The following is a 14,500-nucleotide window of genomic DNA, read 5'->3' as shown; positions in this document are numbered from 1 at the left end:
TTGCCTATCAGTCAAGAAAATGGTCATTACTAGGGATGAGCCGAACACCCCCCTGTTTGGTTCGCACCAGAACATGCGAACAGGAAAAGAGTTTGTTCGAACACGCGAACACCGTTAAAGTCTATGGGACACGAACATGAATAATCAAAAGTGCTAATTTTAAAGGCTATGTAAGTTATTGTCATAAAAAGTGTTTGGGGACCTGGGTCCTGCCCCAGGGGACATGGATCAATGCAAAAAAAGTTTTAAAAACGGCCGTTTTTTCAGGAGCAGTGATTTTAATAATGCTTAAAGTCGAACAATAAAAGTGTAATATTCCTTTAAATTTCATAGCTGGGGGGTGTCTATAGTATGCCTGTAAAGGGGCGCATGTTTCCTGTGTTTAGAACAGTCTGACAGCAAAATGACATTTCGAAGGAAAAAACCCATTTAAAACTACTCGCGGCTATTGCATTGCCGGTCCGACAATACACATAGAAGTTCATTGATAAAAACGGCATGGGAATTCCCCACAGGGGAACCCCCGAACCAAAATTAAAAAAAATAAATGACGTGGGGGTCCCCCTAAATTCCATACCAGGCCCTTCAGGTCTGGTATGGATATTAAGGGGAACCCCTGCCAAAATTAAAAAAAAATGACATGGGGGTCCCCCTAAATTCCATACCAGACCCTTCAGGTCTGGTACGGATTTTAAGGGGAACCCCTTGTCAAAAAAAAAAAAAACGGCGTGGGGTCCCCCCAAAAATCCATACCAGGCCCTTATCCAAGCACGCAACCTGGCAGGCCGCAGGAAAAGAACCATTTCACTAAAAAACTGTCAAAAATGTTAAAAATGACAAGAGGCAGTTTTTGACAATTCCTTTATTTAAATGCTTCTTCTTTCTTCTATCTTCCTTCATCTTCTTCTTCTGGTTCTTCTCGCTCTTCTGGTTCTTCCTCCGGCGTTCTCGTCCAGCATCTCCTCCGTGGCATCTTCTATCTTCTTCTCCTCGTGCCGCTCTGCACCCATGGCCGCTCTTCTCTTCATCTTCTTCATCTTCTTCTTTTCTTCTCTTCCTCTCTTCTTCATTTTCTTCTCCGGGCCACTCTGCATCCATGCTGGCATGGAGGGAGGCTCCCGCTGTGTGACGGCGTCTCCTCGTCTGACGGTTCTTAAATAACGGGGGCGGGGCCACCCGGTGACCCCGCCCCCCTCTGACGCACAGTGACTTGACGGGACTTCCCTGTGACGTCACAGGGAATGCCACAGGGAAGTCCCATCATGTCCTGTGCGTCAGAGGGGGACGGGGTCACTGGGTGGCCCCACCCCCGTTATTTAAGGACCGTCAGACGAGGAGATGCTGTCACACAGCGGGAGCCCCCCTCCATGCCAGCATGGATGCGGAGCGGCCCGGAGAAGAAAATGAAGAAGAGAAGAAGAGAAGAAGAGAAGAAAAGAAGAAGAGAAGAAGATGAAGAGAAGAGCGTGAGCCTCCCCCCATGCCATGGGTGCGAAGCGGCCCGAGGAGAAGAAGATAGAAGACGCCGCGGAGGAGATGCTGGACGAGAATGCCGGAGGAAGAACCAGAAGAAGAAGATGAAGGAAGAAGAAGAAAGAAGAAGCATTTAAATAAAGGAATTGTCAAAAACTGTCTCTTGTCATTTTTAACATTTTTGAAAGTTTTTTAGTGAAATGGCAGGGGTAAGTACCCCCTTACCATTTCACACGTGGGGACCGGGATCTGGGGGTCCCCTTGTTAAAGGGGGCTTCCAGATTCCGATAAGCCCCCCACCCACAGACCCCCACAACCACCGGCCAGGGTTATGGGGATGAGGCCCTTGTCCTCATCAACATGGGGACAAGGTGTTTTGGGGGGCTACCCCAAAGCACCCTCCCAATGTTGAGGGCATGTGGCCTGGTACGGTTCAGGAGGGGGGGCGCACTCTCGTCCCCCCTCTTTTCCTGCGGCCTGCCAGGTTGCGTGCTCGGATAAGGGTCTGGTATGGATTTTTGGGGGGACCCCACGCCGTTTTTTTTTTTTGGTGCGGGGTTCCCCTTAAAATCCATACCAGACCTGAAGGGGGTCTGGTATGGAATTTAGGGGGACCCCCACATCATTTTTTTTTTTAATTTTGGCCGGGGTTCCCCTTAATATCCATACCAGACCTGAAGGGCCTGGTATGGAATTTAGGGGGACCCCCACGTCATTTTTTTTAAAATTTTGGTTCGGGGATCCCCTGTGGGGAATTCCCATGCCGTTTTTATCAATGAACTTCTATGTGTATTGTCGGACCGGCAATGCAATAGCCGCAAGTAGTTTTAAATGTGTTTTTTCCTTCGAAATGTCATTTTGCTGTCAGACTGTTCTAAACACAGGAAACATGCGCCCCTTTACAGGCATACTATAGACACCCCCCAGCTATGAAATTTAAAGGGATATTACACTTTTATTGTTTGACTTTAAGCATTATTAAAATCACTGCTCCTGAAAAAATGGCCATTTTTAAAACTTTTTTTTGCATTGATCCATGTCCCCTGGGGCAGGACCAGGGCCCCAAACACTTTTTATGACAATAACTTGCATATAAGCCTTTAAAATTAGCACTTTTGATTTCTCCCATAGACTTTTAAAGAGTGTTCCGCGGCATTCGAATTTGCGGCGAACACCCCAAATTGTTCGCTGTTCGGCGAACTTGCGAACAGCCAATGTTCGAGTAGAACATGAGTTCGACTCGAACTCGAAGCTCATCCCTAGCCATTATTATATTTTAACATGGGCTTAAGTGGGTTCAAATTTGGCACCCAAATTTTATTAATGTTATGTTTACAGAACCCACCTTGAACTGAACTTATGTATGTTTAGCTCATCCCTAATCACTAACAACACAAAAAAGAAAAAATGGATTACACCATTACTGTTTATTTACACAGTTTTATATATATATATATATATATATATATATATATACAGCTTGTATAACAGTGTAAATTTGCTGCCCCCTCCAAATAACGCAACACACAGCCATTAATGTCTAAACTGCTGGTAACAAAAGTGAGTACACCCCTAAGTGAAAATGTCCAAATTGGACCCATTAACCATTTTTCCTCCCCAGTGTCATGTGACCCATTAGTGTTACAAGGTCTCAGATGTGAATGAGGAGCAGGTGTGTTAAATTTGGTGTTATCGCTCTCACTCTCTCATACTGGTCACTGGAAGTTCAACATTGCACCTCATGGTAAAGAACTCTCTGAGGATCTGAAAAAAGAATTGTTGCTCTACATAAAGATGGCCTAGGCTATAAAAAGATTGCCAAGACCGTGAAACTGCGCTGCATCAAAGACCATACAGCGGGGTAATAGGACAGGTTCCACTCAGAACAGGCCTTGCCATAGTCGACCAAAGAAGTTGAGTGTACATGCTCAGCATCATATCCAGAGGTTGTCTTTGGTTAATAGATTTATGAGTGCTGCCAGCATTGCTGCAGAGGTTTAAATCGTGGGGGGTCAGCCTGTCAGTGCTCAGACCATACGCCACACACTGCATCAAATTGGTCTGCATGTCGTCCCAGAAGGAAGCCGCTTCTAAAGATGATGCACAAGAAAGCCCACAAACTGTCTGCTAAAGACAAGCAGACTAAGGACATGGATTACTGGAACCATGTCCTGTGGTCTGATGAGACCAAGATAAACCTATTTGGTTGAGATGGTGTCAAGAGTGTGTGGTGGCAACCAGGTGAGGAGTACAAAGACAAGTGTGTATTGCCTACAATCAAGCATGGTGGTGGGAGTGTCATGATCTGGGGCTGCATGAGTACTGCCGGAACTGGGGAGCTACAGTTCATTGAGGGAACCATGAATGCCAATATGTACTGTGACATACTGAAGCAGAGTGTGATCCCCTCCCTTGGAAGACTGGGCCTCAGGGCAGTGTTCAAACATGATAACGACCCCAAACATGACCAAGACGACCACTGCCTTGCTAAAGAAGCTGAGGGTAAAGGTAATGGACTGGCCAAGCATGTCTCTAGACCTAAACCCTATTGAGCATCTGTGGGGCATCCTCAAACAGAAGGTGGAGGAGCACAAAGTCTCTAAAATCCACCAGCTCTGTGATTTCATCGTGGAGGAGTAGAAGAGGACTCCAGTGGCAACCTGTGAAGCTCTACTCCATGCCCAAGAGGGTTAAGGCAATGCTATAAAATAATGATGGCCAAACAAAATATTGAAACTTTGGGCCCAATTTGGACATTTTCACTTAGGGGTGTACTCACTTTTGTTGTCAGCGGTTTAGACATTAATGGCTGTGTGTTGAATTATTTTGAGGGTTAAAGCAAATTTACACTGTTACACAAGTTGTACACTCACTACTTTACATTGTAGCAAAGTGAAATTTCTTCAGTGTTGTCACATGAAAAGATATACAAAATTGTGAGGAGTGTACTCACTTTTGTGAGATACTGTATATATATATATATATATATATATATATATATATATATACAGTTTTCATATTTTTCAACACTGAATATGTGTTGTTTAATATATGCCTTTTATTGGCTATCTTAAGTTATTAAAGATTATTATCTTTCCTCAGACATTTTACATTTCTAATAAGGGAAGTCTTGAAAGCCTGCATCTTTAATAACTTAAGTTATCCAATAAAAGGTAAAAACTTTCTGCATTGATTGAAATCTCACATGGAACAAAGTACTACTGCATTTAATAAAATGACAAACAATGAGGGACCAAAGACTGCACAAATATAAGCCAAGCAAGTCGATTGTACTCTGCCTTAGAGTCAACAGCAATTTATTTCAAAGGACATTCCGGGAGTCCAAAATGATATTCCTTTTTAATTATTAATAATGATATGTATTTTAATTTTTAATACATTTTATTACCTGAAGCTTTTCCCCCAAAATTACTTTAAATATGCTACAGAAGCAGGGACATTTGCAGATATTTTTAGAAACACTTCTGTTATAATACTGTCATGTACATTATAAGTCATACAGTATGAGCTGCTAAATTATGCCTTTCGGATGTCGAATTGAAATAAATTATTTCAGATCTTATCTTGCACACTCATACAGAGACTATGCAGTTAAAAATATGAATTTGGTCATGAATATGTGGTACCTTTTAGCTTATTCAAACAACTATGGTTTTAATCACATTTCACACCAAAAAAGGTTTTAACTTTATGTATTTGTTAAAAACAATTTTTATTGTACACCTATACTCATTATAAATCAATGCTTATGTGTGTACTATGACAGTGCTATACCTCGTCATTATGTCAGAAGGGTTTGATGCCACCCGGCCCAGTGTTCCCAAATGAATGCAGGTTGAGGGCCTCTGGGATGTCAGGTTTTCTTCAGAATTGGTAACATCTGGATTGGGTGCACATTTTACAGGAAACTAGCATGCTGATTGTGCAGGTGTGCATGCATAGCCCTTTTAGTCAAGGGGCTGTATATGGTTTAGGGCTCTTTCCACTAGAGACAAGCTGCTGAAGGAGCACCATGCGTGAAGAGAGAGTGGGAGAGTGTCTACACTGGCCTCAAAGAGAGACAATCTAATCTGCTCAGGCCATTGCCTAAAGACATATTAAGAGACTGTGAGTGATTAGGCAGAGCCTGTGTCATCCCCTGATGACGCCATAATTAATGAAATGTGTTGGAAGGAGCCTTATTCACTATGTCACTTCGAGTGTGTCACTTTCTGGTGATGCACTCCCGGTCATCGTTGAGCACTTGGACATTTTGTTGGTTGGTGTACTGTATACTATGTGGAATTGTACACATATGAAACAGATTGGTGTTTTTAATGTTTAAAATAAAACAAACTATTGTGAGCCTCCCCCCTTCTTTTAATGGTGGTGTCACCTGAGAGAAGTGATCGGAGCAGGAAAAAAAGTACAGCATATTGACCTTCCTATGCAATAAGGGGTCACATCAAATCTGGTGAGTGGTGTTTACTAAGGGTGGAAGGTGGAGGTGGTCACAAGCTGTGAGTGTTTCTGAAAGTAGTGGAAGAACACTGTATGCACAGCAAGCACTTTATTGCTCAGTGGTTGCGCTTTACTTTATTTCTAGTTGATGCATTTATGTTGAATCAGGAATGCAGTTTAGAGGACTGTGATGGAAAAATAAAATAATGAATTGATGGCATTTTGATATACATCTTACACACATCAGCCATTTCATTAGACCCTCACTGGCCCTTAGTACAAAAAAGAGATTTATGTATCTCAGTCATTTATGTTATCTATTCAGTTTGGGTTTAGCACAAGTATTTATTTTGGACATTGCACAGATATTTAAGTATTATATTTTATAACATAGTAGAAATTGCCAGTGGCATCACTAGGGTTGGTGTCACTTGGTGCTGCAAAACATAGTGTCACCCCCTCCTGTCTATCCTGCCCAGCGCCCTGCAGGCAGAACAGGGTCATGGGGCACACCCCCAAACGGCCCTTGTAAATGATAGTATAGGGTGGTATAGAGTAGGTTAGGTTGGTATAGGGCAGGCTGGTGTGGTATAGGGCAGGTTTGGGTGGTATAGTGCAAGGTTGGGGTGGCATAGGGCAGGTTGGGGTGGTGTAGTACCAGGTTGGGGTGGCATAGGGCAGTTTGGGGTGGTATTAGTGCCAGGCTGGGGTGGCATAGGGCAGGTTAGGACTCTATCTATGTAGAGACAGGCAGGGTGCAATAACTTACAGCATGCCCAGAGGTAAAGACATCCAGGACTGCTGGGTTCCCACCTTTTTCTCCTTCAGCTGCGGAATCAGGCAGAGTGAAGGAGTCTGTGGGAGGAGTGGAGGAGGCAGCCACACCTGCAGCCCTGTCCACCAACTCTGCCTGCCTCTGGAGATATTGAAGATCCCCAAGAGACAGCTTAAGGTGGGAGAGTGTTATAGACAGCCCCCCTTGCACGGCTTGGCGCCCTGCTCGCGCCGCTCCACTGCAGCTCTGCAAGTGCAAGCAGAAGCAATATAGTACAGTGCGTAGCGGTGGGCAGCGGCCCTGGTGTCACCCCATTGGTGGGTGTCACCTGGTGCGGCCCGCCTCCCCGCACCCCCATAGCAACACCACTGGAAATTTCACATTCCTTCGCATACTGTAGAATTATGATATTTTCTACACTGTATAGCTCAGCATCAGGTTTTAACTTAGAGCCTATACAGCCCGAGTTAAGCAGTTTGTTTTGCACAAAGCTTGATGTGCTCACATGGTGAGTTTGTGTGGAGACTAAGGGGTCACAGAGTCCAGATAGTCAGTAGCCTAGAAAATTCCTCTTTTGTTGTTGTATTGCTGAAAACCCCTACAAGGGTAAACTCTATTTTTGAAAAAAAGGAATAAAGCCCTGAAACACACTTCACTGGCTGGGCTAAAGTTTATGAAAGGTACTACATTTGGCTGAACCCCAGAGTGCATTGTTGGCCATCAACCTGATCTCATCAGTCTATCATTAGGCTTTAGTTTATACTATAGTTAACAATGTTTTCAACATTTTGGCATGAGGTAATGAAGCAGTATTAGGTATTTTAATCAATCATGCTTGCTTTGCATTCCCCTGCATTCTTACTAAGACATTGGACTGACCTGTTTCATGTGACACTTCAGGCTTTGATTAAGGTAACACCCCATGTGGCTTGTATTCAGCAGTCCCAGAGGAATAATATTAAAACAGTAGGTGGTGTCCGACAATTCTTTTAAGGTGCGTAAACTGGATTTGAGTGTTTATCACTCCTTTATCATACCCCTTGTCTGAAAATCTTATAATTAAAACATCTGCCTGCGAGTACAAAGATATATTATAGTTCATCTTTATGTGAACAAAAACCACGGTGAAGGCACAAGAAGGAGACATAATTGACCACACACTGTTTATTGTTAGGAACTTACAGAAAATGATAGCATTTGTTATGCAATTTGGATGTCATTTTGGAAACCTTATATTTCACTTAAGGTGAACTATATATTTTGTCACAGTATATATATATATATATATATATATATATATATAGCGCTCTACCCCCGTAGGAGCAGCAATTTGTGTGTTATATCTGTAAATTATATTTACCACCTAGCCCATCGCAGCCCATAGAAATAGAAAACAGTCCATATTGTAGTTTTCTCTTGCTTTTATTGATACAACGTGAACTGGGATAGGAGAAGGGTTTTTCTGAGATGCTCTTTTACTGCGTCATAATTTCTTCCTTTGCCTATTTCGTGCAAAGACTTAGCACAATGTGGACTATAAGAAATCACTCTCAATGATTTCTCTGTTGGGAAGACGGAAGTAGATTTACTAGAGAATATACTGTAAAGAGTCACTATATCACATAATATCTTATGAGCTCTTCACTGTTATGTTAGTTTGCGGTTAAGAACCCTACACTCTCTGTCTTATGCTAAAAAAAAGCATGTGAGCATTTTTTTGAGTATATTCATGCATTTTTAGCCCCATAGACCAAACAACTAAATTTATAAACTTGCAAAAATGCCTCTAATACGCCTCAAAAAATGCTTTAAAATTACCAGGAATACGGTTTACTTATCTTTTAGTTAGGTGTGAATACTGCACAAGTTAAAGTGTTACTAAACCCACAACAGTAAAATCAGTCTGTATATGCAGTAAAGCAGGGGTGTCCAAACTATGGCCCTCCAGTTGTTCAGGAGCTACAATTCCCATCATGCCTAGTCATGTCTGTGAATGTCAGAGTTTTACAATGCCCCATGGGACATGTAGTTCCACAACAGCTGGAGGGCTGTAGTTTGGAGATCCCTGCAGTAAAGTATTCTTGTTATACTCACTGTGGAACCTAAGGGGTTAATCTTCTGCATTGTGTAAGAAGGCTGTTTGATCCTGTCTTTTCTGATCCTCCCCTTCTTCCACAGTCCCCAATCTATCTGTTGATAGTTCAGAGCCTTGGGGGCAATCTGTTTTTTGGGAGGGTGCATCTGATCAGCACAGGGCCAATTAGCACTGTCTAGACAGGGGGTCAGAGGTCTTGCAGTCAGAAGAGATAAACAAAACTCCTCCTAAAAGCTTTAACCAGTGCTCGACTGGACACTGATAGAAGTCACAAAACTGCTATATACTGCTGATGAAAAAAGTTATTTAGCAGTTTATATTTACTAAAATAATTGTATTTCCATATTCTGTGTACTGTGGGAGACCAGATATAGTGAATGCAGGGTCCTGGGTTTAGTAACACTTTAAAGTAGAACTAAATGCTCACAAAACAATATTTTGTTTTGTACAGCACTAAAAGTTAAAAAGGATTACACGATTTATTTATTTTTTTCTTAAACATACAGTTTTCCTTTTTGCTCATGTTTTGTGCACATCGTGTAGACCCTTGGAAAGATCTTCTTGTTAATGTGTGCATACTGCAGCATCAGCATAGGCGTGCGCACAGGGTGTGCTAGGTGTGCCTAGGCACACTCTAATCAGCCTGTATGGTGCAGATTCCCCCTGTTTAGACCCCTGATATTTCACCAAAGCCCCCTAACGAAACTCCTAAAAAAAACTGTAAATATATATATATATATATATATATATATATATATATATATATATATATATATACTACTGACGCTGTCCACTGCCCTACTGGCACCAATCTCTGTCCTACTGACACTGTCCACTGCTCTGCTGACACTGTCAGTATACACACGCACAAATATGTTTGAGCTTTGGGGTGCACACCCTAATGCAATAGGCTGTGCACACCTATGAGCATCAGTCAAACAGTTTTACTGTGATGACTACAGCAGCACATCCCAGGGCACTATACACTGGAATGGCTGCTTGTAGTCCCACTTTGGAGTGTGAAGGAGAAGGTTTCAATGATTTAGCTAAATATCTAAGAAAAGTACCTGTGGATACAACTTACTGGTATGATTTAACTGAAAGAAGAACACGTAGAGAAAAGGTTTCAATTGTTTCAAACTACAAGAGCATTTGCACAAACATATTCGATTTTAAGTTTTGGTGTTTTATTGAGTTTTAATGTAAACATTGATGGGTGTTAGATAGGGGTCTAAAGAAATAATAAAGATGTTTTCACAAAATATATTTTACAGAAAGGACTCATGTCTATGGATAGTGCTAGTTTTAATCTTTACTTGTTAGAATTAGGCATTGGGGTGTGAGTCATGTGACGTTGTTAGAAAACCAATCTTAATTGAGCCAATGTTTTTTTTGTCTTTATGACTACATGGGGGTCCTTACCATTACTCCTACCTTATAAATAGCTCAGTTGATGTGAGGGCCTTTCAAAATATAGCACAGAGTCAGAGCAGCAGTTATGGAAAAACTGAACCCTAAAAACAAAAATGTGCTAAATAATGTTAGTGCCTTCTTTGTTGTACTGGCAATAGACAGCACACATATGTTTTCCACACAGCAGAAATGCTATTTTACATCATAGAGTGAACTTGTACAATTAAAAATTCCAAAGAAGAAGAGAACAAGCTCCAGTTGCGGAAAAATATAATTTTCATTTTGTACAATAAGTGTGTATAGTGACATTGAATCAAAAATGTAGATACATGCATTTAGGTAATTAATTTATTAACCACTTCCAGACTGCCTGCTCTACATATACTGCGGCAAGGTGGCTCTATTACGCAAAATCACATACCTGTACGTGATTCTGCTAATAGCCACTGGGGGGCACGTGCTGCCAGAGCCACAATCGCATATTGATTGGCCACAGGGGGAGCCAATCAGAGGGCCCAGTGAACACAATGTCCACCGGCCACCTGCGATCACTCCCCGCAGAGATGGAACGGCGGTTTGCCTATGTAAAAATGCAGACTTCCGTGTTGTCAGGCATGGACACTGTGATCTAGTGTTCCTGATAATTAGGAAGATGGATCACAGTGTCCATGCAGTGAGCCCATCCCCCACACAGTTAGAAACACACTAATGGAACACAGATAACCCTTTGATTGCCCCTGATGTTAACCCCTTCCCTGCCAGTGTCATTTATACAGTGTCAATGCATATTTTTAGCACTGATCACTGTAATGACACTGGTTCCCAAAAAAATGTCAAACGTGTCTGATCTGTCCATCACAATGTTGCAGTCCTGCTAAAAATCACTGATCACTGCCATTACAAGTAAAAAAAAAAATTAAATAAAAATGCCATAAATATATCCCTTATTTTGTAGACACTATCTCTTTTGTGCAAACCAAACAATATACGCTTATTGGGATTTTTTTTTGTACCAAAAATATGTAGCAGAATACATATTGACCTAAATTTAGGAAGAAATTAGATTTTTATTGGATATGTTTTATAGCAGAAAGTAAAAAATATATGTTTTTTTTTTTTTTCAAAATTGACGTTCTTTTTTTCTTAATAGCGCTAAAAATAAAAACCACAGAGGTGATCAAATACCACCAAAAGAAAGCTCTATTTGTGGGGAAAAAAGGACATCATTTTTTTGGTTACAGCGCTGCATGATGGCGCAATTGTCAGTTAGAGCGATGCAGTACCATATCACAAAAAATGGCCTGGTCATTAAGGGGGTAAAACCTTCCGGGGCTGAAGTGGTTAATGTATTTGGATGCCAACTACTGTAAAGGGAGTGGGCGTAGTAGAATCTATGCTGCTCCTGCAATATCGAGCTTTTCTATTTATGATAAGGTGCTGAAAATGTAGATGGACTTGACAAAGTCAAGTGTGCATGGGTATTTTGAGTGATAAACACAAAACATGGATGAAACACACTGCTTGGTATCCCTATAATCAGCGCAAACAGTAGAGTATATTTACAGCTGAATCTAAGTAACGAAATTAACTTTTTGCACATTTTTTGGGAATCTAGGGAATTGGACATGTTCACATTTTTCTAGTATTTTCCTGAAAAAAATAAGCATGAATCAAAATGTTATTTTGTGTCCAAAAGAAGAAAAGAATTATCCTCAGAAAAACATTGTAGTTCTCTGCTTAAACCCAAAGAGTTTTAAAGGTTGTTGGCAACTTAATCTGTATACTGCAAAATGGCAAAATTTCCCATAGTCACATTATAGGAAATTTAAAATGGATTTTTAGATGTTTCTGATTAAAATGCCAAGGACCTCTATTTCAGTTGATATAGATAATCATGTATCTAACATTAAGAAGATCAATTCCAAACTCATATGGTCCAGGTTGGTTAATATTGATTTATGCAGTTTCAAGGACAGTGTTAATTCAGAAAATGTATTTTTTTATGACCTTCCTATATTCTGATCCCATTTGTCAACACAGTTCACCTAACAGTGTCTTTGAATGTTACATTTTTTAATCACATCTACCTTTTGCTTATAAATGAAACAGTGACCTTGGGCCCACTACTCTATTTCTTCTTGCCTCAGTTAATAAATATTGGATGCCACTTGAAGAAAGGATTTATTTTACCAATTTCCTCTTACATGTCATTTTCCAATATTCGAAGCATTGCTGGTATGAAACTTATTTCACTAAAAAATAGAAAAGTTATGAGCTGAATGGATTCACTAAAATTAAATTCTTGTCAAAAAACTAAACGTTCAGTGACTGCCATGGTCCTTACAGACGATCGAGAACCAGAGTTTCTCGTCATGTGATCACTATGTCAGCTATGATATAAGTGTTCACATGCAGACTCAAGGCTCCATGGATAAAAATGAAAGTCTTTAGGCGTAAGAAGAACACTACCATATTCTGGCTATAGTTTTCATCTGCAGTGCTTTGGTTATAATAATCCCACTGACAGAAACAGTTGCATTATTAAAGATAATAAACTAAATAAAAAATAGAAATGTATACAGTATATACAATCTATATATACATTTTCAGGCTAATTGTGACAGTTGCCTGTGCTCCCAACCAAACTGACATGTGCAGCATCATAGCAACTGCAGATCAGAAGCTAAGATGGCAGCTTCCTTGACTGTTTAGTTTAGCGTTAATGTCACATTTTCTGAAGTTTTGAGGGCTTTAAAACAATATACATATACAGCATGTCAGTAACATTGTCTAATGGCAAAGTACTCAAGTCCATATTTTTTTACTCATTGCCTATGTCCTTGAAGATAAATGAAGAGCATCCTACAATCCCCCACAACAGCAATGTTTGAAGGCCTCTACACATAAATATCTGTGGAAATAGCCTGTGACTGCACTGTCATGTAAACGAAACACTAAAAACATTTGTTTACAACTAAATATTCTGTAAAATAAACTAGTACATACAGTAGGTATGGTTAATAATTATTTGTTATTGGGTAAAACAACAGACATGTTCTAATTTGTAATTTAGTAATTTTACCCCAGCATTGGTAAACGTGATCTATTTAGTTGCAAAAGATTTACAAGTGTAAAGAACTACAGGCACAACTCAATATTTGCTAAGGAATAACGCATATTAATAGTCATGTCTGCCATCTGTCTTTGTGTGTTGCTCCCCAGAAACATCACATTTCTGACTAATATAACTGGCTGCTATGTTTCCAATGTATGTCTTGAAGGCAACATATTTTCAACCTCAGGCTGTTTGATCTGAGCCAAAACACTACAGTGATAATATATTAGTACAGTTATTAGGAACTTTAATGTTTGTTACAGGGACTTTTGGAAATCACATTAAAAACATACTGTAAAAATACAATACTAAATTGAGATAATATGATATTATGCATGTTTACTGATAGATGACATCTTTGTATTGGTGCACATATTTACCTTGAAGAGAAGTTCACCTATTAACCCATTCCATGTACCATCTTCTTGAGGACTTCCATACTTGTGATCTGGTGCAACATATATTTCATACTTGAATCCCAAATAGTTGGCTAAGGCATCAAGGACATCAATAGAAAATCCTTGGTATTTCTTTGGCTTTCCCAAGACATTCTCTAAAACCATAACAAATGGTTCTTCCTATAGAGAGAAAAAGAAAAGGGTTTTTGATGAATATGAATTAAATAAGAATGGAAATATGAATTCCAAAAACATAAATACTAAAAAATAGCTCCATAAAGAAACACTAACAGAAAGCTAATTCTTTATATGATTAAGGTGGACCTTGCATAACAATCCAAGGTTTGTTTAGCAATTAGACCTCCACTCCCATCTAGACGTTGCACCTTAAAATCTGATTAATAGAATAGCAAATAAATCTATCTATCTATCTATCTATCTATCTATCTATCTATCTATCTATCTATCTATCTATCTATCTATCTATCTATCTATCTATCTATCTACTGTACAGTGTTTATTTACAGTGACTTTCGGCAATCACATTGGCAATGTTCTTGGAATAAATCCCATGAGAAGATGCTCCAGCTCTATTCGAGATCCTCATTATTCTCACTATCTAGCCAGAAGGCCCACAAAGAAGGGTGCAGAAATCTACCAAAGGCCCTTTTTAAGGAAAGTCTACTCGATTTGTTTTTAATCTGAGTCTTATCACCTGACTCTGAGCTGTGCAACCTCCCTTTCATGTTCCTGTGTATCTGTGTGCGGAG

General features: G+C 40.1%; 1 protein-coding gene across 2 annotated transcripts in view; it reads right to left on the bottom strand.

Moving 5' to 3' along the window:
- GRID2 (glutamate ionotropic receptor delta type subunit 2) overlaps positions 1 to 14,500 on the bottom strand; it is a 1,754,345-nt gene that overhangs the window by 426,326 nt on the left and 1,313,519 nt on the right. For both annotated transcript variants that reach the window (XR_012236183.1, XM_073601045.1), the window contains exon 10: positions 13,713 to 13,910. Coding sequence is in view for 1 of the 2 variants with exons in the window: in XM_073601045.1 (XP_073457146.1) it covers positions 13,713 to 13,910 (198 nt within the window). In the remaining variant the exon portion in view is untranslated. The remainder of the gene's footprint in view (positions 1 to 13,712; positions 13,911 to 14,500) is intronic.

Source organism: Aquarana catesbeiana, linkage group LG01 (assembly GCF_042186555.1).
Source record: "Aquarana catesbeiana isolate 2022-GZ linkage group LG01, ASM4218655v1, whole genome shotgun sequence".
NCBI classification, from domain to species: domain Eukaryota; kingdom Metazoa; phylum Chordata; class Amphibia; order Anura; family Ranidae; genus Aquarana; species Aquarana catesbeiana.
This window is presented reverse-complemented; position numbering and strand designations above follow the sequence as displayed.